Raw genomic sequence first — 21089 nt, 5'->3', positions numbered from 1 at the left:
ATAAGATCAAAGAGCAGAGGACAGGTGAATTGGAGCGGATCGGTGGGCAGGGGGTCGAGGGACAGAATGCGTCTCAAGCGTCGCTAGCAGCACTTGGGAGGTGAAGGAGCAAAAAAATGTAGACGAGTGGTGCTAATCGAGATACCCAGTGAAAAAGTCATATAAATAGATACAGGAGGGGGGTGGGGTTATCAGTTCTTTTTTGGTTCAGTACAGTGAAGTGGGTGATCACTGAGATGACCCACCCCCTCCCATGCCCAGTGCATCCTGTCGCGCCCGGCAGTGAAAGCCTCGGCAGGTTTAGGTTTGGTTCTCGCTGTCTTTTCTCTTCTCGCCGTTTGGCCTGTGCGACAGTGTCAGGGTCAAGCCTCCTCGACTCTCCTGATTGTCCTCGTACTGATTTTTAACTTAACTTTGAGTAAACTCGGTGAACTGAGAGAATGCACGACGGACGATGACACTCATCAGCCGCTCCTCAGGCCCTACAGCCTGGCCCTTCTCCTGGGGAAGAAGGTCGTCAAGGTCGCCTTGCTCGTCGGCGTAAATCATGCATCACAAACACAAAGCATTGGATGATGTGCTGGACAACACAGGTCACAATTCATCTGGAATAAACTTGAATCTGAAAGCAGCTGTGACACGTTGTAAAGGTATTTTTCATTGGGTTTTGATGGTTCACAGACTTTGTCTATCTCTACTTGAGCACATTTGCTCTGCTCATTGAAATGTTCTGGTCAACAAGGAATAAATAAGTTCTCTTGGCAATGTGTGATCTCACAGAGGCTGTTTGAGCACACGCTGCACTACAAGACTTTGCCGGAGAGTCTGTCTCCCCGCAAGCCTCGTACAGAGCGAAGCAGCCGCAGGGTACGCTCGGCTCAATACTGGCATATCTCCTTACGTGACGAGCCAGGTGCAAGATCGCAAAGTCTTTTTGATCTATCATTGTGTCCTCTCAGGCACGATGTCAAGTAATGAATGGAATTTGTCATCGAGCCAGCATGGCTGAATTGTAAATCAACTTCTGCAGCGAAACAAGTAGCGGATGGCACCAACAGTGTGATACCGCACCGAAAAAAGGCGACCGTCTAGTGCCATTCCCACATCGTCGTCAGCAACACCTTGAAAGTGTAGAGATGATAGGTCCCCAGCTCTAACACGATATAGCTCGTATTGCAATAGCGCTTGGATTTTCACGCAAAAGGACCTTGTTTTCTGCTGCCATTCCACCCCAGGGAGTGGCACATTGCCTATCAGTACTCTCGATTACCTCAAATGATTTTTGCGGCGCTCCTTGACTTCGATAGAAAGAATAGTGTATTTACATCATTTACAATACAGAGCTACTATAATGCCACAAGTCCATTTGCCTTTCAATAACCCTCCATCCATGCTTGCTGTACCTCCATCCTCGTCCAGCTCCCTACATCCACCGCCTTGGGCAATGACAGCGACTTGATCCGCTCCTGGACGTAGGCGGCGGCTCTCTTGAGCTTGGCACCTTGCTGCTTCAGCAGGGCGACCTTGGAGTCCTCAAATTCCGCAGGGCTGTTGAGCCCACTCTCGTCCAGGTCGACATTAGCGGATGTCTCGCAAGGAATCGAGTCGCTGCTGCGGGTCCTGGGGAAGAAGGTCGTGAAGGTCGCCTTGAACGTCTTGGTCAGAGGGACTGTCAAGGGCCTGTCTGAGCTGGCGGGCTCGTCGGCGGGGATGCTGAAGGCTACCCTGCAGCTGTTCCGCCGTCTGCGAGGTTTCCTTGTACACTCGACGTCTTGTAGAGCAGCGTGCATGAGGGAGTTATTGATGGTGTTCATTGTGCTGTGCATCTCGCAGCTGTCGTCGTCCTGCCAGTCTATGGGGCCGAGGAGCCTCTCGGCACGGAGCTGCTGCATGGAGAGGAAACTCTCGCAGAGAGCATCGATTCTGCAATTGCCGTAAGCTTGATCGTTCGAGCTGATATTTCCCATTGCTTTGAGAATTCGATGGGGTTCGATGAAGAGAAGAGAGTCGAAAGCTTTGAAGAGATAATCAGGAAAGAGAAAAGCCGGGGAGGCTTATTTACATGTATTGCAGGAGAGGGGATTCAAGCAAGTGGAGGAGTTGAGGTTTGCACGAAATAGATAGCAATTAAGTCCGGAGGGAGGAACAGGTCTGGGCTATAGTCCAGGTAGAGATGGATAGAGCAAAAGAGGGTAGAAGAGAGTAAAGAAGGTAAAGATCTGCGATGTTGCGGGGAAGCGAGTGGGTAGGCGAGATTGCAGGATGAGTTTGTAGAGCAGGATGGGCAATCGAGGGTAGGGCGCAGTTCCGGTCGTTGGAGGGGTACTGTTTCAGTCATAATCAGGGTAGGGTACCACGATGTGTGTTCGTCAACAGTAGGGTTCTTTTCCCCTATAACAGGTGGGTGGAAGGAGTGCAATCTATTGCACTGCCTCGACTGGGTACTCTAATGATTAAAAGGGGGTAGGGGTGGGGTCAGAGGAGGCGAAGATTGGAGGCCAACCTGGAAGGTGCTATCTCTCATTTGTTACCACACAGGTTGGGTACTTCGAGGGGAGGGTTATTTGGAGGGGAAGGAGGGGTGGTCAGGGTACCAAAGTTTAGCTTTTGGTAAAACGAAAAACCTACTTTTGACATCACGCTGACAGTGAAATAAAATTACTTGTACTTTGGTTGCAGGTACTGCACCAGGCAGTCATTGACAGACCTATCCCAATGCACCCGTGATTTCCCAATCTTTAGCGGGGGTACCGTCCTTGGGGTGCTAAAACGCACTCTGACTTTCCATGGCTGAAATGAATCCTTTTCCTGCAGTCACGTACTTGAGCATTAACCGGGTCGTATCTGCTCATATAGTATTATGCGAAATGTTAAGATTTCGTTGCTTGCCAAGCGGGGGCCGAGGGACACATCTACACTGAACGACGTGGTTTTGTGACGGCTGGATTTTAACATTGTAAACTGAGGAGCTGTCGTGATTGTGACTTCCGTGGGGGCGGGACGGGGTGGTTAAAGTTGGCGGGTGGGCTGCCGGAGGAGGCCAGGTACGGGGCCACCAAGGGGAGCGGTGGGGACTCGAAGGGGGCTCAGCCGGCCTCAATGTGGGGGTGGGGTGATCAGGTCGGTGAAGTCCTAACGTCGGGGATGTGACAGGAAACGAAAGGGGGGGCGGGGGGGCGGGGGGGCGGGGAACGAAGTCGGTGACCGTGACTGATTTTAAGTTTTCTCTTCTCGCCGTTTGGCCTGTGCGACAGTGTCAGGGTCAAGCCTCCTCGACTCTCCTGATTGTCCTCGTACTGATTTTTAACTTAACTTTGAGTAAAGGATTTTTAACTTAACTTTGAGTTGAAGGACTCCAAAAGTTACCTCGATAGGTTTTTGCTTGAAACTCAGTGATGATGCGGAGCGCCGCCATCCCGGATAACCGTTGAACGCCACGGGCATTACCGGGCCCGGGGCGGGCCAGAGTGATCCGGTCCTAGGCGGCGGGTCCTAGGGGGACTAGGAAAAGGGGTAGGGGGAGTAGGGTTTGCAGGGTAATGAATAGGATCCGGGGGTCGTAGTAGGTGCCATATTCCCCGGGGTGCCACTTCTTTACTCAAAGTTAAGGGGTAGGGTGGACATTCCACTGCGCGTGCCGAAGATGCTTCCTCGGGAAGCACACTGGTGAGTGACACGTGAAAGTCGGGGGGTGGAGGAGTATGCTGGGGATATGATGATTGATGTTTGCATTACACAAACCTGTTCCCATGGTGGACACGTGCTTTTGATGTCTTCAATCACTAAAAAAAACTTTGATTCTGAACTTATAAACCTGAAGAAAGAATTCTCACATAGACTGAAGCACATTTGCCTCACCAATTTGAGAACCAACCCCGTTTGGGTACAATGCTTACATTTCGTGTGTTGTCACCAGATTCTTGTGGACGAAGGAAGCTGAACTATTCAGATCACCAGGTATGACAAACTCTTTTGTCAAAGCTTATATTCGATCTTATGCCGTTTGATCATAATTTCATGATGTGATCATAATTTCGTGATGTGATCATAATGATGTGATCATAGTTTCGCATTTTGCACTATTTTGTCACAGCAAGACGGGTGGTTTTCTTGACCCTGCCATGCTTCTCCAATGGTGCGACAAATCACGACAGATCCACGATCTGATTGCATGTTTGTGCCTCCATGTGATCTCCGTGAACTGTGGTACATTCGAGAGCTTGTGTCGTATGCCATGAACTCTCTTTGACTCGAATTCCATCTTCATCCACTTCTGCTCTCATTCTGAAACGTCAATCAGCACAGGGAAGAAGGACGAGCCTGCAAACAATGTCCATGAAAAACACCTTGGCCGATGTATCGGACAGAGCTGGGCATAATTCAATTCGAGTTTCTTTGCATTGGTTGTAATTTAGAGTAAAAGCATGGGTACAATTTATATCTACGTTGATGGGCTTTGACGTGTTCAACAAACACGCGTCATCCCTCATGATTCAAATGCATCGTTGCCTTGATCAATTATGCATTGTTTATGAAACTTGAACTGAGGCTCACTAGCAGTGACTTCCAGCCACTGTCACCGTGACTGCCCCACAGTTCCGATCGAGTCGGCCAATCATTAGGGCCGGGGCCCCCCGGTTCCCGGGCCCCTACTGCCCCACACCCGACGGTTCAACCGTTCACTGAAGGCTGATCAAGTTCTGTGACTCTGCCAATCTCGGGCTGCAGACCGTCTTACTATCGGCCTACTGATGACGTGTGTGGTACGGCTTCCCCTATACAGCACCGTTCAAGGCCCGACATCAGTGACTCGAGCGGAGAGGTCAGCGCCCGGGCGCCGCCGCGGCCTAAGCGGAGAGGCTCAGCGCCCGCGGCGGCGCCCGGTGCCCGGCGGCGCCGGGCCGGGCCCGGGCCTGTCACTGTATGGATAACTTCACGGATACCTGCGGATACCTTCCCGGATAGTTTCAAAGTTGAGGTACAGCATAATGTGGGAGGGTCATAACAGGACTGCCGCGGCATGTACCGTCATGACGCAGCAGCAGTCATCAGTAGGTCACAAGATAAGAGGTCAGCAGGACATAGCGCACAATATCAGAACCTCTTTTCCTGCTTTTCTGCCTTTCCTTCACCAGTATCAACACATGTTAATCTAACCTCCCCTCCCCTGTCTTCATTTCCTTTCTCGAGCGCTTCCTGACAACCCCCGCCATAAAAATCTCTTTTCCTTCCTCTCGTTCACTGCTGTAAGCTAAACTCTTTTCTGTTTCGTTTCATTGCATCCCTCAGTCCCCGCCTCTACTGCTTGTAATTCTCTACTCTCCTTCAACCATCCCCGCCTCCGCCTTCCCGGCTGCCTCCTTCCCATTCACCCTCCCTAAAATTCATTCTCCTGACTACCTTTCCATCTCTCCTTGTGACAACATATCCTGTACACATTTGTGAGCCATAGGTTTGATCTCGCTGCTTGTTTCTGAAGGCCAGGGGCTGGTCAGGGGTTACCCCCTGCAATTGATAAACCCCATAGCAAAGATCAGGGAACAGGAAGATGGGGGGGGCGGGGGGGGGGGGGGAGGGGGTGGAGGAAGACATCCTGTATAACTCCTAGTGCTCTTAGTTCATATTCCATAGCTTTACTCGCTCCACATCTCATAAGCCTTACTCTCACACACTCACACATCTCAAATATAGTAGAAGTTAATGACTAGTTGCTTGTCGCTCTTTACCACGAGGCACAAGCTCATCAACGATGTGACAACTTTGCTACATGAACTCGCCTGTGATATCAAATCGTAACCCTCACATTCTCTCTTCTTTGTTTGATGGAACTTGTCCGCAAAACACATAATTACAATCCAGGACTATGTTTTTGAAATGTTTCTGACTGTTTTTCAGCTTTTGCCAGTATGAAATGCCTCTCTGACAGCAGCCGAGTCTTTCCCTTCAAGAAATCTCCCAAATGGTGGAAAGCCGGATGGTCTAGCTAAGTTTTGGAACCTGTTGGTTGTTGGAATCCGAATGTTGGGCAACAGAAGGGAAATGAAGCCCTTTGTGGTCTTTTTCGCCTTCACTCTTCTTTCGAGTGGGTGCACCGAAACCTCGAGGGCTCACCGAAAAGGGATGTTGTTTTTCATTCAATCACGGTACAGACGCCAAGAAGATTGCTCGACAACATCTGGCCTTAATCCAGGCATTGCTCAATATTCTCCTCAAAGCAACTTTGGCGAATCTGGCTCGTTAATCTTCGATGGAAATGGATATCAACGAGCTAGAGGAGACGATTGCCCCACGGGGGAAGCCAGGAACACTCCAATCTTCGATCCTCCGTACGGCTATGGCGCGAGCATATACGACAATGGAGCCAGAGCGAACACATTCTCTGCTAGGAAAGGAATGAACCTGAAGAGCAAACCATCTTTCAATGCCAGATGTGGATACGCGAGGTAAAATCCTGAGTGTACTTCTGCAATTGTTTAGGTCTTACTGTGTTGCAGTGCGCCGACTTCTCGAGCGAGTGGAACACCGCGATCTAGAAACATTATTTCGGAAAAGCGTGAAGCAAAGCAACTGGCAGATGCACGAGCGATGGATTCAGCAGAAAACTCCAGAATTGGAGATAGCAGGAGCTCTCTCAATCATGAACAGGTGTTCAGAAATCTCTCACTGTTTGTCGTTTTTCTCCATTGGATCTTATTCCATGTTTACTTTAGAGTACTTTGTCTTCAACAAGACAGCCTTCGTTCGGTTGACAACTATGATTGCACTACTTGGCCTCTTACTGTTCTCGCAGCACTCGCAAGGAGCAGCGTACGATCGCCCCCTCCAGTTGATTCGGATGGGTGAGAAACCTTCTCCTTCCAGGCGAGCGTAACACCAATGAACAGACACATCCTGGCGAACATAACATCACTGGACCGCTTTGATATTGCAAACTTGATTGACAAGGGAACATTCGGAACAGTATTCAAAGTATTTAGATGCTTCTTCTTCACAGACTCATTCAATCAATACAGGCGTGGGATAACAAGTGGCAACATTACATTGCTCTCAAGGTTGTTCGTCGGGTACCTGTCTACGTTCAAGGTTGTCCAAGGTCCTCGCATCTCTCTTGAGAAATGACCTTTAGATCTGAAGATGCTGAGTATGAAGTCGCGGTCCTTGACAAACTTGCCACATTCGACCGCTCGGGGAGGTCAAAATCCTCTTCACTTCTTCGGATGAAGTCACTTTTCCTGCAGGTTTTGTGTCAAGTTATACAAATACTTCCATTATCATGGGTGACTCCCAATGGGAACTATTTCCATCCGAGAGTGACTTTTGCATCCAGGCACCTCTGCATCGTGACCGAAATTCTTGGAAATAGCTTGTATCATGCCTTGAAGAAGATGAGACATGAAGGGCGAGCGCCTAGGGTGAGAAGTTCATAGCAATTGGGAGGCGATTCCTAACGTGTCTTGTCCTTCAGATGTCAGTGATCTGGCAAGTAGCAAGACAGCTTTGCGAGGCTCTTGCATTCTTGCGGACTATCCGCCTCATCCACACGGACTTGAAGACAGAGGTCTCATGGCACTTGGTGCCATCATTGTCCATGTGACTGATTGTGTCAGAACATCCTCCTTGGCTCAGAGGCCATGACGCTGGATGATGCTTCTGTGTCGATCAAGGTTATCCCCCTCCTCCCTTCCCCCTCTTCTGCGCCCCCCTCCTCCTCCTCCTCCTCCTCCTCCTCCTCCTCCTCCTTGTTCCTGTATTGAACCTTCGCTGAAATCTTTCGATGAAGCTGATCGATTTCGGCGGAGCGACATGGGAGATGGACCATCACAGTGAGCTGATTCAAACGAGACACTACAGGGCCCCCGAGGTTCAGTGGCGGAGAGGGAGGGGAGGAGGGGGGAGTGACTGACGTTGAAACTCCGCCAGGTCATCCTGGGTCTGAGTTGGAATTTCCCCTGTGACATGTGGAGCGTCGGTTGCATCCTCCTGGTCGACCCGCCTCGTCCACCTAGCGCCTCTCACCTGCTCGCAGGAGCTGTATGAGGGCCAACTCACGTTCAACACTCACGACACCCTCCAGCACCTGGCCATGATCCAAAGGTCTCCCTCCCGCTCTCTCCGACTCCTCTGAGCCTCTTCTTCTGCCTCAGGGTCGCGGGTCGCATTCCCTGCCACATGGTCCGGCGGATCCCGCTCGGCAACAGGTTCGCCTCCAGCCCGGCATATTGGGAACTGACTTCAGCTCAGTGTGGCAGAAATGTTTGACGGGGGTCAGAAATTGAACTGGCCGATGATGGCACAGGTATGCTCCTCTCTATTGCGCGCGATGGCTGCTGTGCTGCTCTTTCCCTTCTCCCCCTCCTCTCTTCCTCCTCGACTTGACGGTCCCTCAGTCGCAGGCGCAGCGTGAATCAGTAATGCGAGTGTGGCCGTTGAGCGATCGCATCCTACCGGAGCACAGAGACTTCCGGGATCTCGTGTCGCACATGCTGGAGGTGAGCGATGAGGCGTGAAGGGATGTCGAGATGATGATGATGGGGCAGATTGATCCAATGCTGCGCATCACACCGGAGGAAGCGCTGCAGCACCCTTTCTTCTACGACATCCGCGCTTACCATCCTGACAACTTCTTCTGCAATCGGATTTGACAGCGAGGGCGAAGACACCGTGAAATCCTCGAGTAATGACAATGTTATGGCGTGAAAAGCAAGTCAAGGTAACGATAAGTGAGCAGCTTGAGGAGGAAATTTCTCGTCATGTCGATTCCTGGGTAGAAGGAACCTCCTCTCCCCCGAGGAGAGACTGGGCGTACTGGAGGAGATTGAAGGAAGATCTCCTGCAGCGACAGTCAGCCTGCAAGCAAGTGCCTCAGTTGCCTGACTGGCTCTTGAGGAAGCGAGCAGCATCCTTGACTACCGACATGCCGCAGGCAGACTTGATGACCTGATGGACATTCAGAGCAGATGGTTGAAGCTTCGGCGACCTGTACAACAATGACGACTTCCTGTCCATGGCAAGTCAGCTGAGAGATCGGAGAGCGAGTTGACGGACCGGCTTGTAAAGCTGGACCTTGTGCTTTTCAGGGATCTCCTTGGCGATCTAATACGTGCTCAATGTTGAGAAGGAAGGTTCTGCAAGGCTACTTTCTCGATGATTTCCGATTTCTTCAGCGAGTTGCAGCTCCTGACATCACATATGATCTGTAAATGAATTCCCTTTCAAACCCTGGTGCGGCTTCGTCTCTATCTCACCGAAAAGGAAGTCGACTCCATCTTCTCGAGCTCGAGCTTCAAGAATGCGGTCGTGAGCGAGCTGATGTCGTCCATCGTAGCTCGGCAGAACCTCTGCAGGCCAGAAACTCATCGATCAATCGAGGAGGAAGAGGAGCGACGAGAACCTGCAGAGGAATGAAGCGATAACAAAACTTGTGTTGCCGGATGAATTTGTGAAGCTCCTCCTAGGACAATCAGGAGGAGGAGGATCAAACTTGCACGTACTTTGTGGCTCTCGGACAACTTCTTCACATGCTCCCAGCTACAGGCGAGCTCAGCGATAGAGAGAGAGAAAGGAGAAGGAGGATACAGATACTCGAGTATAGCGACGGGATCTATTCCTTTCCTTTCTATGGTGACACATGCCTGAGCAAACACATCAAGAAGAATCTCTTGCCCTCTCCTTCTTACCACTCCATTGCATCCAGCATCGCAAACCCATGTGTCCTCCTCTTTGCCGGATTGCTTGCCTTGTCCTTGGCTCGATTCCTCCGGACTATCTTTTGAATCCTCTGCTCCTCTCGTCCTCTTAGATGTCGCAGGCTTCGCAGCATCCTCGCTGCTTTCTAGCGAATTCTCCGCGTGGTCGGATCCTCCTGCCTCCGTTGAGCTGCATGCTCCTCAGCAGCCGCCATCCCAGGACAGCCCGACTCCTGTACCTGTTGCCTCTTTCGCCTCCGAGAGCTTTGATTCCATTTTTGATCACTTCCACCGCTGACTGGATGCACCTGAGACCTTGTCACACTGATCTGCAATTACTCCCATCGTGATCTAAACCTTGCTTCTTTGCCTTGATCGCAGGTCACCAGGAAAGCTGGCGATAATTCACCCCCTTCGCGCTGGAACCTTTAGCAGCGTCAGGACATCTGGTATCCCTCTGCCATTGGTTACAGCAGGGTGTGCTTCCGCAGATGTCTCTTGAAAGCTCCACGATGGGCAGGGATGTTTTTAACTCCTTGGTTGTCCTACATTGGTTCACCATCACTGTGTTTCCTCAAGCATCACTTCAGCTGTGTCTGATGAACATTTCCTTAATTCCACTCCTTGTATCCCCCTTGTGTGATGGGTTAGATCTTGTTATCTTTCTCTTCTTTTCTGTGATTTCTCATCTATCAATTCCTCCCTGTCCACACCTTGCCCTCCCTCCGCTTCTTCTCCCCCCTTCCTTCCCCTTCCCCTTCCCCTCCTCTCCCCTCCTCTTTTCCTCTCTCTCTCTCTCTCCTCTCTCTCTCCTCCTCACTCACTTTTCTCCGCTTGTTCGGCTGTTCGTCTTCAGCCATCTTTTAGGTCTGTCGCTGTGCGGCCGCATCTTCAACAAGTCTGCCCCATCAAATACATAGGTGAGATTTGAGGACAGAATTCGAAAAATCATTATTTGATCTAATAAATCACATAGAATATCAAAATTGCTGTCCTATTTTTCACAGCACTGGAAGGGCGGGCGGGCTCAGGTGATGCAATGGCTCTTCGCGTCAATGAGGCTGGAAACTTAAGACGCATGGAGGAGAGGAGGAGAGAGCAGGGCACAGCAGAGCAGGAGAACAGAAGAAAGAAGAGAACAGAGGAGAGAAGAAGAGGCTGAGGAGAGGAGAGGAGAGGAGAGGAGAGGAGAGGAGAGGAGAGGAGGCTGAGGAGAGGAGAGGAGAGGAGAGGAGAGGAGAGGAATAACAGGAGCGACTCGCTTGATGTTTCAACATGATAGCCGTACCTTTGCAACAGACAGCCCTGAGTATTTCAATTGCAATGGATGATGGAAGCAAATGAGGGCAAAGAGTAGGCATGGACCAGGAACTTCGAACTCGGAAGAGTTTCAGCATAGTTTTCAGGTGTCTGTATGGCTCTCGAGACGGTGCAAACTATCTATCACACATTAGAGACTTTCTCCTTGATCCATTAAATTCAGCTTTGGATTCCCCCTCATTTGATTAGGTTGGTTGCCCTGATCAAACTTTTCTTTTCAGTGAGATGGTGACCATTTCGGATTATGGCTCCTTGCCCGAGGCAGGTGGAAGGTTTGTTTCAAGATCTCGCCGTGCTGCCACTGTAAGGTTCATCGTCTCGGCGAGTGCGATCTTGGGCACTTTGGCTGTGGTTACAATTATGGGGCAAAGAAACAACCAAGGTGAGTTTAGCAAATGATTCTTGAACCTTGAGTTGAGGTATGTTTCAAAGGCCCCGTCATCTTGGGAAGCTCCGATGCTGCCAAGTACCTTGAGAGTGGAAGACCATTGGACTCCAACGCTGACCCGGCCGCTCTCAAAAACATTTGGTACAGCCCAGATCAAGCTTGGCAGGACATCGATACCGTATGTTCCCCTTGCACCATTTCCCCTCTTGGTGGGCAACTAAAGTCGCTACAGGTTCTTCCCACCAACGGAGGTGCCTGGGAGGATCAGAGCGACCCATCAGGTGTGAAAGTTCAACTAGTGAACTATGCTCCGTTGTCATGACCTTTCCATGAAGTCGGCTACGCCTTCAAGGGACGAGGGTCTGTGACCGCTTCCAACGGATGGACTGGCTACTACGACACCACTTTGCATGATGGGGAGGATACCGAGGTTTGGTGAAATTCCTTGCACACCTGTACAAGTGACAGCCTGAACGAAGATTCTGCCCGACGAGACTGTCAATGATGCCATGGGCTGGGATCCTGCTCTTGCTGGAACCAATGTCTTCTGGGGTAAGGATGTTTGTGTGAAGAGCGTTGCAGACTGACGTCTGCTTCTCTACTTCCTTTCTCTGTTAGGCAACCGTGGAGGAAAGAACGCTGCTGACCCTGCTGCTTGGCACAACGGAGAGGTAAGACCGTCTTACAAAGTTCGTGGCCGTTGACACTTGGTTTTCCAGCCCCTTAGCATCGCCGATTTCTCGGACTCCGACTATGTCCCTTACGGGTTTGTTCTACAGTCGTATGAGAAAGTGGTATGACTCAATTTGCTAAGGTACGTCTACGGCGGCCCTTCCCACTCCTCCGTGGCGGCCGATGAAAATTAAGTTACCTACCAGAAAAGCAGACAGCGCAGACATTACAGAGAATTTTGAGTGATGAGCAAAATCTTCTCTTCTATCTGTTCCTAAATATTGCGAAACCGGTACGAATGATCGAGTACAAGCAGCAAAACACAGAGTGGAATCTGCCATGTGCGCATCTTTTAGTCGGGGTTTAATCATTTTAGCTACATGTCATCTTCAAACTATATAACTCTTCATGCAACCTTGCCGGGGAGGAGGAAGCCGGTTGCGGTGGGGGCGGGGGCAGCCATGGTAGCGCTAGCGTTGTTGCCCCAGAGAGTTCCCTGAGGAAGACCCAACCTCTCGCAGAGTTCGAAGGTGAGGGGGGTGCCTGGCGCTCCGACCTCGGCCTCCTGGATGGGCTGCAACAAAAATCAGAGGCAATCCTTGTGTAAAGAATCAACTCACGTTGCCAGAGTTCACAATGGGGTAGTTGGTGTAAGACATCTGAGTTCCAGAGGTGTACATCTGCTAAAAATGACAGTCAGTGTACATTACCCCTGACCGGGTCAAAATGAAGGTCCACCAAATAGGAGAAATGATTATGAATGATTGCAAGTCATCCGATTACAAAACTCAAATAGACTCATGTGCCAACCCGACATATCACGCTCGGACACGTGCAAAACATTGGAGAGGAAAGAAGAGCGAGAGACATGTCAAGCTTTACACATGGAAAGATAACAAAATGTGGAGATGCGAAGAGATAGAGGAGGTTCTTCTCACCTGCTGGGTGATGGAGCCGAAGGGGGCACCGGTGGCGTACATTCCAGAGGAAACAGGGAGTGGCATGGGCATGGCGATCGGCGGAAGAGCTGGCGAGACGCCGAGGAACTTCTCCTATGAGGAGGTGGGGTAGGGTGGTCGGATTCTGACCACTGAAGGGGTCCTCCCTTACACCATGTTGGTAGTACCCCTGGAATGGAGTACTACATTCCCATTGCTTAGTACCCCTGGAATGGGGTACTAAACACCGGTCTTTTCAGTTTATTGTTAAGTACCCGTACTTATCATTGAGGTTGCAAGGGTCCTGTTGAGGGGAGGCTCTGACTAGCTAGGGTACTGATGAGGGTAATGGAGCGGTGGGGTAGTAGACAGAGACCGTTTAACGTCACATTCTTGGATCTGCAGCAGGACCAGGGTAGGTGGGGTCCTTGCACTACCCCTGGAAGGTGATCTGATCACTCAACCTTGGCACCGTCTGACCCCCCTCAAAGCCCAGAATGAACCCCGTGCCATAGGCCATAAAAGTACCCCCTACCCCACTTCACCACTCACGGCCGCCATGACTCACCCGCCGGTGGTCACCGGCCAATGCCGCTCTCACGAGTAGATGTAGCCTGGTCAAAGTACCGGTTATGGCCCCTCACTTTGCACACTAGTAGGGTAGGGTACACTGCCGAAATGCTCCAGTCATCACTGTTCAAGGCAAAACAAAAAGATAGAAAAAATCTGTAAAATAAAAAAAGAAAGACAACTAATTATCGCCGGATTATTACCGGAATTCTGATTACTGGTCACACACCGGTACTTGACAGGGGAGAAGGCAAGGGTGGGTTGACCTCAGCGGCCTCCTCCAGGGGGTTCCATGACCTACCCATTTGGAATGAGTACCCAGTAAAGGAAGAGTATCACCCCCTAGTCATCCTTATATATTACCCCGAATTCATGGAGAAGTCAGGGGTAGTGGAAGGACCCCCACCTACACTGAGTGCACAATCACCCTTCTTGTGGTTGGTTCAGCCATGGCGGGTCGGTCTGCCGTCGTGGCGGCGCTAGTTCTTCTCATCATGGGCGTCGAGGTGATGAGAGGAGAAAGCAGAAGACTCAAGAAAGAAAATGCCATGTAAGATCTCTATGAAGGAGGAGAGGCCGGGGGAGCGGAGACAAGAAGGGAGAGGATAGAAGGAGATTGATGCAGGAAATTTTCATGGGCCAGAGTTGAGGAAGGTAACGGGGCTGGAGTGGAGAGGGAGTTAAGTCAAACGTGAAGGTATTTGGTGGTATATGTAGCTCCATGATATGCAATGGGAGATGTTGAGACTAGGAGAGAGGTCAACAAGGAGAATGGCAGATGCTTTAGACACGTGCTTTTTTAACCTCACAACAAGTTGAGGTTGCAGAGAGCTCTTACTACGACTCTAGTCCTGACTCGCTTTGCAGTGTAGTACAAGGGACTGATGACCCCTGCGAATGGTGGGACGCGGTCACGGGGAACGATGAGGACGGCAGTATTCTGACGACCTTCTTCCACAAGCGCTATGGGATCGCATTGCAACTTTATCATGTGAGGCTCATGTAAGCCTCTCGCCCCTGCCCTTCTCACGCTTGTTGATTGCTAGGGATCGGTCGAACAGTTTATGGCTTTCCGCTTCATTCCAAACTGGGCCTGGGTCAGCAAAACATCTAATGGCAGGGCGAAAGCACAAATCATGTAAGGCAGACTACTGCTTCTGCCCCTGCCCCTGCCCCTGCCCCTGCTCCTGCTCCTCTTATCCCTTGTGTTCTTGATCCTGCTCCTGTATGCCGTGCACCGTGTCGTGTCAACATTGCATTCCTCCTTTCTCTTCGCTAATTCTCTACGTCAGGTACGGTGGGGGAGAGTTCGAGGTTTAAGATGCCCTGATGTTCCCTTGAGCATGACACGCGCTGCAGGAAGTTGATTATTGGTTTGCTGGTCGTCACTTGGAGGAGCTCAGTAGAGCAAGTGGTGCGAAATCGATGCTTCCGGATGTAAGGCTTCCGAGCATGCATGAAAGCTGGTGACGGGGATCGATAGGAGATGTTGCTGGGAATGTGGAAGGGTGAGAGGGCAGGACGTGCGATGGTGTTCCAGCACAAATCGATCTTGCTGAACGAGCAGGATGATACGTACGAACATTGTAAATGTTGCTTGTATGTAGTAAGCGGTATGTGCGCAGGTTCAGCGAGCCGAAGCAGCTCTTCCTTGTTGAGAACGGATTTATCTACAACGGGGGCTCAGGGATCTCAAGTGAAATGTGATGGATTGTAGATGGTCAAGGCTGATGGTTCACTGGTGACAGTTTCGGTCCTATATGATGACGATGGGAACTTGATTCCACTACGAGGTGAGACCAAGTCATGAGTAAGAATGGAACGCGATGCTGTGCTGTGTTGCGTTGTCGCATGCGGAGGTGAATCCACGAGTATGTGCAAAGTGGTGTATGGATGGAGCCATTGGAAACTTTGGAGGATGGGTATTTATGATTGTTCTGATGTGATGCTGAACACTTTCAGGTGTCGACAACTTGTACCATATGGACAGTCATTACGTGTATAAAAGTGCAGAGTTACGACAACAGGTAGAAATTTCTTGCTCCCTTCCTCCCTCCTTCTCTCACGTCCTTATCCCTCCTTCTCTCCTTCCTCCTTTCTTCCTTAATATGCATGGTTTTGTTCAAGCCTCTTCTCTCTCCCGCTTCTCTTCGCCAGCGCTTTTCTCCTTACCGCGGTGCAGATCATTCCTGAACTCATCGGCATCACGCCGAAGCAGTGCAGAGACTCATACCAGCTACTCTGTGAGCCATGCTTCTGCTGTCATGGTGGGGCTGATCTCCCGTAGGCGATGAGGTCAAGAAGTTAGCAGTGAAGCTGAGAGCGCAGGTGAGGAGGATCTGAGTGTGGTGGTGAGAGTGGAGGTGTGACTGTGGGAGCAGAATCCGTTTGCAAGGTTTTTCTGTCCTCAGAACTATCGATACAAGGGGAAGAAAGAGGTACCTTCAAAGTTCTTGTTGGGATATCTTCTGCGTCTCCTCTACTGCTCATATCCTCGTGATCCTCCCTGAACCTCGTCAACATCGTTTGCTTCCTTCACTCTCAGCTCCTCTTCTCTCCTCTCCTCTCCTCCTCGTCCCACCCTCCGGCATCGTCATCGTAATTGCCATTCTCATGATATGCACCTTGGCAGGGATGGGTGTGGGTGGGAAAGGGGAGCGGAAACATGTTGGATGGAAGCAAACCATATGGAGAATGACATATCACAAGCATATTACAATAAAACATGTAGTCGGAGATCGCGCAAGTTTGTGCTCGTGACGTGGAGGTTTCTTTGAGAGCTGGAAAAAGTAGAGGAGGAGACGAGCTGGGAAAGAGCAGGAAAGAAAAGGGAGTTGAGGATACATTTACAGCATCATGTCGTGTACCATTCTTATGTTTCAGGTGCCTCGCTGTTCTCTTCCTGCGGCGCTCCCTGCTCTTTCCCTTCACTCTCTTCCAATTCCTTGGCTGCTGCCTCCGCTTCAGCTGCTGCCTCCGCTGCCTCCTCCTCTCTTGCTCTCTTCTCCTCCTCAACCTGCCTCTCATACGCTTGCCGGGCATCCGATTGTCTGCAACCCCGTGTCATGTCCTCCTCCCTCTCAACCCCCCATCCCCCTCCATACCCCACCGCTCCCACTACCTCCTCCTCTTCCATCCTCCCCTCCTCCTCACCTCTGCTCGTGCAGCTTCACTGTTTTCTTGATCTCTTCCTCCACGAGCTTCTCTGCATCATGATAGTGCTGTATGCTCGCTGAAACCTGTGATCCTCATCAGTTCTAGATACCCAATACTCTTGAATCCACTTCCCCCAGACCCATCCCTCCTCCTCCTCCTCTTTCATCCTCCTTTCTCCCCCTCCCCTCCCCCTCCCCCTCCCCCTCCCCCTCCCCCTCCTCACCCCTTCAGCAAGCCAGGGCAGGAATTCCTCCTCAATTTCACGCACGAGGGGGTCATAAAAGAATCCTGCGAAACAGTCACGAGCTCGTCTATTCGTCCTCCTCTGCCTCTTTCCTCCCATCCTTCTCCTCCTCCACACCGACCACTCACCGCTATCCTTAAGCTCTTCAAACACCGTTGAGAACACATCTCCAACCCAGTTGTGCGAGAAGCTCTGAGTGACGACCTTGACGTCTCGCGCTGCCTCCTCCTGCTCCCTCTGATTGTTCTGCACGGCTCTCCGAGCCTTCTCTTGCTCCCTCCTGGTATGCTCGTGCTCGACTCGCTCACACTCGAACCTCTCTGACATCTGAACGATCTCCCAGTCATCTCGCCGCTCCGCCTTGGCACGCAGCTCGTCCTCCTCCATCACTTCCGCCAGGCTCTGCTCCAGCGTCTTCCCCACGATCATCTCCAGCAGAGGCTGCACCTCCGCATCGAAGTCAAACAGATCCCCAGGCTCCACCTGCGTCTCTTTGTCGACGCCGATCTGCTGGGGGATGAAGAGAGGAGACGGCGGCCTGTCCTCCAGCTTCTTCCCTCCTGCCTCGAACACAATCTCCACAGGTCTGTCCGTGATCTCTTCCAGCAGACACTCCACCACAGGCACACTGATCTGCGTCTGGCTCATCCCTCTCGACCTCCTCCTCCTCGACCCCCGGGTAGTTCCCAGCAGGTTGGGAGGGGACGCGTGCGGGCTCGACGACCGCTGTTTCTCCACGGGACGTGCAGGCACTGGAGGAGAGGACAAGGTGTTCCCACGCACGACCCTCTTGTCCCACATGATGTTGATCGCGACTCTGTCCTCTGCATCGCCTGCCACGTCGGGAGCGAGCTTCCTGTTGGACACAGGCCGGGGTTCGGAGGCGAAGGAGTAGGTCCCGTTGGTGGGACTGGACATCATCGTACTTATGTTCAGGTGCGGGCGATCTGCCTGCTCCTGCTCAGAAGGGCATCAGAGGACAAGGAAGGTACTCCCCTTGCCCGAAGAACTCAACAAAAAGAATGAATGAAATGGCAAATCTCGTCCGATGTATCTGCAGAAAAAAACAAATTATCAGACACGAGTGCAAGGGTTTGTACAAGCGAGAGATGTCTAAGAAAACAGCTGAAAATTGTAGAATGCCTCGATGTCGAAGCTCCTCTGTTCGGTCTCCTCAGATTTTCTTCAATTATTCTCGAGGTATATCAAAGATAACTACATAATTCCCTTGTACATATATATTCTTGTCTTCTCCTCAAATCTTACAATCATTAAAACGTGCACAAAGACAAACAACGTCATTGTCATGGTCATAACGATCGTTCTCTCCGCTGCCTTCTGATTCTTCTATACAGATTTCACAATCTCCCCTACTACTCTGCCACCATCCTCCTCCTAATCTCCCACACTCCGCCATTGCGCTTGTCCTTATCCTGTCCTTCTTTTGTCTCCATGCATATCCCGCTCCTTCTCTTCTTAATCTTCCTGCTCCTCCTTCTCCTCTTCCTTCTCTTCCTCCTCCTCCCTCCCTGGCACTGGCCATCGTCAGGCGTTGATAACGGACAGCAGCTACCCACCCCCTGCAATTAGATAACACTACCCCCTCAATCCACAGAGATTATACTACTGTGAACTTTAGTTAACTTGGAGAACCGAAACACTCACGCGAGACATTTCTGATCGAGCGCTTCTTGTACGGTTGACGTAGATCGGACTGCCCCAGGGCAATCAGGACTGAACTTCTTCATGCACGTTAAGTTTTCCATTCTCACTTAAGAATCGGGTTGTTTTCTGTGCTGGCTAAGTTTTCTTCCTGCGCTCTCTGCTTCCTCAGTTGTCTCGACGCCTTCCTCCTCTGCTTTCCCGTTGGAACATCGTCCTGCTCCTTGACTTCTTTGTTGGAGTTTTCCTACAGCGTCTTTCACTGGACAACACACAAACCCCCACCCTGTCGAACCTCAAGAGACTGAAAGATCGCGTTGGCCACTGGTGAGACTTTCGCGACAGCCTGCTGGCTGTGCTTACGGAGGAGGAGGAGGTGGGGAGGGAGGACCTGCTGGAGGAAACTTGGCTGGATCGATGAAGCGGGCTTCCCCTCCAGCGCTGCAATCACCTGCAAAGACTCAGCTGCCCAGGACAGGCGGCAACTCTTGCTGGACCTGAGGATGTTCTCGCTGCAGGAGGGCGCCTTTCTGGATGAGGAAACTGGCGGGGCAGTGACAAGGAAGCTAAGGATTCCTCTGCTCCTCACCGGACGGTCTCAAGGTGCCGCTCCTCACTCGCACACAGCAGCGAGGTCCTCCCGTGCTTGTCTTGGCTGTCAACGGGGGAATCCCTTGCTGATGGTCAGGCCCTGCTCGGAGGGGACCTCTGACTCAAACTCTACCGATCGACTAGCAACTCGACGAGCTTCGCGTGCCCTCCCTGTGCTGAGGGTCATCGGAAGGTTCAGGATTCACGACCTTACCGCCGCAGCTTCATGCAGCGGGATCGAGTCCCCGCAGTCTCCTTGGAGCATCAAGCGCTTTGCTCCACCTTCCAGGCTGGCTGCCTTGTCCAGCAGAGCCCGGGCACATTCTGTCCTGTTAGAGATCTGAGCAAACACCTGCTGCTGCTGCCGTCGGCAGGCGCACCTGCCATGGAGACAGGCGACATGCAGGGGAGTTCTGCCGTTGTGAGACTTGGCAAACGGAGGTACCCCTGCTTCCTGAGGAAGAACGAATCATGGAATCATCCAGAGCAGAAAAGTGACAGAGAAAGAGAAAGAAAGAGCAGGGATGGACAAAGTTGGCGAAGGAGACTGACACTGACAGTGACACTGAGCAAGGGGAAGAGAGAGGAGGATGGGTCAGGACAGACGCACCAGGAGATGGCGGACGATAGGCAGGTGATCTGATCGTACAGCAACATGTAGTGGACATTCTCCTGCTCTGTTTCCTCCCAACACCTGCTGGACCCTCAGCTGGACGCTGCACAGGGACGGAGGATGAGACACACATCCCCCTTGGCAGCGACGAGGATCTCGATGCAGTCGAGATGTCCATGGCAGGCTGCGAAATGCCTGGGAAGCGACAAGTCATGACAAAGACGAACTGGTTGGACATCTACATCTAGAACTTGTGACGTTTCTGAACCAAGAACGTGCATCATCCCTCAATCAAGTACATGTAACCTCTCTCAATCAAGTACATGTAACCTCTCTCAATCAAGTACATGTAACCTCTCTCAATCAAGTACATGTAACCTCTCTCAATCTACTACATGTAAACTCTCTCGATCTACTGCATGTAAACTCTCTCGATCTACTGCATGTAAACTCTCTCAATCTACTACATGTTACCTCTCTCAATCTAGTGCATGTAACCTCTCTCAATCTAGTAACATCTCTTACAGTGGGGTGAAACCTCCGTTGGTAACGCTCGAGTTTGTCTTCTTGGTGTTGGGATCAGCTCGATACTGCAGCAGGAGCTCGACGCATCGCCGATGGCCGCCCGAGCATGCTTCATGCAGAGGAGTCATCTGAACAACGCAAGAGTCGCTCAGCTTCACTGCTAGCTGGCACAAGTCCAACTTTCACCATCTTCCTGTCCCTGGCATCAACTGCGGCCTTGGCTTCCAGGAGCACACGGACCGCCTCTTCGTTCCCTCCGCGCGCTGCTCGATGCAAGGCTGACGAGCCCTGGCGAGAGGATCATCGAGAGGAGGCAGGTCAGAGCAGAGGCGCACATAGCTGTCCTTCTCGTCCACGTTCCCTCCGTTCCTGATGGCTTCCATCAGCACGCTCGCCGCGCCTGACTGGCTGAGCTTGAGGATCGACATGCCGGGCTGGAACTTCTCGTTAGACGGGGCTTTCTCATTGCTCCTCGTCCTCCTCATCCTCCTCGTCCTCGTCCTCGTCCTCGTCCTCGTCCTCCTCCTTCTCGTCCTCCCCCTCCTCCCCCTCCTCCTCGTCTTCCTCGTCTTCCTCCTTACCGCCTCCTCCTCGTCGTCGTTCTCCTCCTTCTCCTCCTCCTCCTCGTCTTCCTCCTCGTCCTCCTCCCCCCCCCCTCCCCCTTCCTCGTCTTCCTCCTTACCGCCTCCTCCTCGGTACCAGACCCATGGATTCACAGCAAAGA

The 21089-nt window shown here is 51.6% G+C and overlaps 8 protein-coding genes across 8 annotated transcripts; 3 read left to right on the top strand and 5 right to left on the bottom strand.

The window, feature by feature from the left end:
• Nucleotides 1-1373: 1373 nt before the first annotated feature.
• GUITHDRAFT_108861 (hypothetical protein) lies at nucleotides 1374-1967 on the bottom strand (the record flags this gene model as incomplete). Its single annotated transcript, XM_005832143.1, has 1 exon — nucleotides 1374-1967. One exon carries the CDS (start codon nucleotides 1965-1967, stop codon nucleotides 1374-1376), a length of 594 nt encoding a protein of 197 aa, XP_005832200.1.
• A 4454-nt stretch (nucleotides 1968-6421) lies between these two features.
• GUITHDRAFT_139140 (hypothetical protein) lies at nucleotides 6422-8642 on the top strand (the record flags this gene model as incomplete). Its single annotated transcript, XM_005832142.1, has 16 exons — nucleotides 6422-6443; nucleotides 6495-6645; nucleotides 6885-6969; nucleotides 7014-7083; nucleotides 7135-7192; nucleotides 7239-7277; nucleotides 7328-7412; nucleotides 7466-7558; nucleotides 7608-7664; nucleotides 7781-7861; nucleotides 7921-7983; nucleotides 8027-8094; nucleotides 8145-8198; nucleotides 8242-8296; nucleotides 8388-8489; nucleotides 8538-8642. The coding sequence occupies 16 exons, from the start codon at nucleotides 6422-6424 to the stop codon at nucleotides 8640-8642; spliced, it is 1188 nt and encodes a 395-aa protein (XP_005832199.1).
• A 220-nt stretch (nucleotides 8643-8862) lies between these two features.
• GUITHDRAFT_108859 (hypothetical protein) lies at nucleotides 8863-10248 on the bottom strand (the record flags this gene model as incomplete). The annotated part of the gene is made up of 10 exons (XM_005832141.1): nucleotides 8863-8937; nucleotides 8978-8998; nucleotides 9046-9093; nucleotides 9246-9338; nucleotides 9392-9451; nucleotides 9492-9632; nucleotides 9678-9876; nucleotides 9926-9994; nucleotides 10044-10056; nucleotides 10113-10248. The coding sequence occupies 10 exons, from the start codon at nucleotides 10246-10248 to the stop codon at nucleotides 8863-8865; spliced, it is 855 nt and encodes a 284-aa protein (XP_005832198.1).
• Nucleotides 10249-11231: 983 nt separating this feature from the next.
• On the top strand, nucleotides 11232-12194 carry GUITHDRAFT_108858 (hypothetical protein; the record flags this gene model as incomplete). The annotated part of the gene is made up of 7 exons (XM_005832140.1): nucleotides 11232-11388; nucleotides 11439-11572; nucleotides 11627-11675; nucleotides 11730-11824; nucleotides 11874-11946; nucleotides 12013-12065; nucleotides 12114-12194. The coding sequence occupies 7 exons, from the start codon at nucleotides 11232-11234 to the stop codon at nucleotides 12192-12194; spliced, it is 642 nt and encodes a 213-aa protein (XP_005832197.1).
• A 278-nt stretch (nucleotides 12195-12472) lies between these two features.
• On the bottom strand, nucleotides 12473-13046 carry GUITHDRAFT_108857 (hypothetical protein; the record flags this gene model as incomplete). Its single annotated transcript, XM_005832139.1, has 3 exons — nucleotides 12473-12640; nucleotides 12687-12746; nucleotides 13005-13046. 3 exons carry the CDS (start codon nucleotides 13044-13046, stop codon nucleotides 12473-12475), a joined length of 270 nt encoding a protein of 89 aa, XP_005832196.1.
• A 977-nt stretch (nucleotides 13047-14023) lies between these two features.
• Nucleotides 14024-16272, top strand: GUITHDRAFT_108856 (hypothetical protein; the record flags this gene model as incomplete). Its single annotated transcript, XM_005832138.1, has 13 exons — nucleotides 14024-14124; nucleotides 14442-14565; nucleotides 14621-14712; nucleotides 14867-14888; nucleotides 14934-15011; nucleotides 15058-15149; nucleotides 15200-15270; nucleotides 15323-15367; nucleotides 15537-15601; nucleotides 15757-15817; nucleotides 15862-15902; nucleotides 15956-16012; nucleotides 16207-16272. 13 exons carry the CDS (start codon nucleotides 14024-14026, stop codon nucleotides 16270-16272), a joined length of 915 nt encoding a protein of 304 aa, XP_005832195.1.
• A 132-nt stretch (nucleotides 16273-16404) lies between these two features.
• GUITHDRAFT_87156 (hypothetical protein) lies at nucleotides 16405-18030 on the bottom strand. The gene is made up of 4 exons (XM_005832137.1): nucleotides 17103-18030; nucleotides 16954-17018; nucleotides 16728-16813; nucleotides 16405-16624 (listed from the first exon to the last, which is right to left on the bottom strand). The coding sequence occupies exons 1-4, from the start codon at nucleotides 17893-17895 to the stop codon at nucleotides 16447-16449; spliced, it is 1122 nt and encodes a 373-aa protein (XP_005832194.1). The 5' UTR covers nucleotides 17896-18030; the 3' UTR covers nucleotides 16405-16446.
• A 579-nt stretch (nucleotides 18031-18609) lies between these two features.
• Nucleotides 18610-20850, bottom strand: GUITHDRAFT_108854 (hypothetical protein; the record flags this gene model as incomplete). Its single annotated transcript, XM_005832136.1, has 13 exons — nucleotides 18610-18688; nucleotides 18747-18883; nucleotides 18932-18982; nucleotides 19028-19087; nucleotides 19134-19179; nucleotides 19226-19309; nucleotides 19361-19398; nucleotides 19442-19607; nucleotides 19838-19921; nucleotides 19972-20035; nucleotides 20379-20493; nucleotides 20552-20653; nucleotides 20701-20850. 13 exons carry the CDS (start codon nucleotides 20848-20850, stop codon nucleotides 18610-18612), a joined length of 1176 nt encoding a protein of 391 aa, XP_005832193.1.
• Between the last annotated feature and the right edge of the window lie 239 nt (nucleotides 20851-21089).

Source organism: Guillardia theta (genome assembly GCF_000315625.1).
Source record: "Guillardia theta CCMP2712 unplaced genomic scaffold GUITHscaffold_36, whole genome shotgun sequence".
Taxonomy (NCBI): Eukaryota; class Cryptophyceae; order Pyrenomonadales; family Geminigeraceae; genus Guillardia; species Guillardia theta.
This window is presented reverse-complemented; position numbering and strand designations above follow the sequence as displayed.

Bases quoted from the DNA above. Each gene is read 5' to 3' on its own strand.
- GUITHDRAFT_87156 (XM_005832137.1), bottom strand. From the start codon at position 17,895: ATGATGTCCAGTCCCACCAACGGGACCTACTCCTTCGCCTCCGAACCC. The intron at 16,814-16,953 runs GTGAGGAGGGGG...TGAGGATCACAG, and splicing joins TGCCCTGGCTTGCTGAAGGG to GTTTCAGCGAGCATACAGCA. The intron at 16,625-16,727 runs GTGAGGAGGAGG...ACGGGGTTGCAG, and splicing joins GTGAAGCTGCACGAGCAGAG to ACAATCGGATGCCCGGCAAG.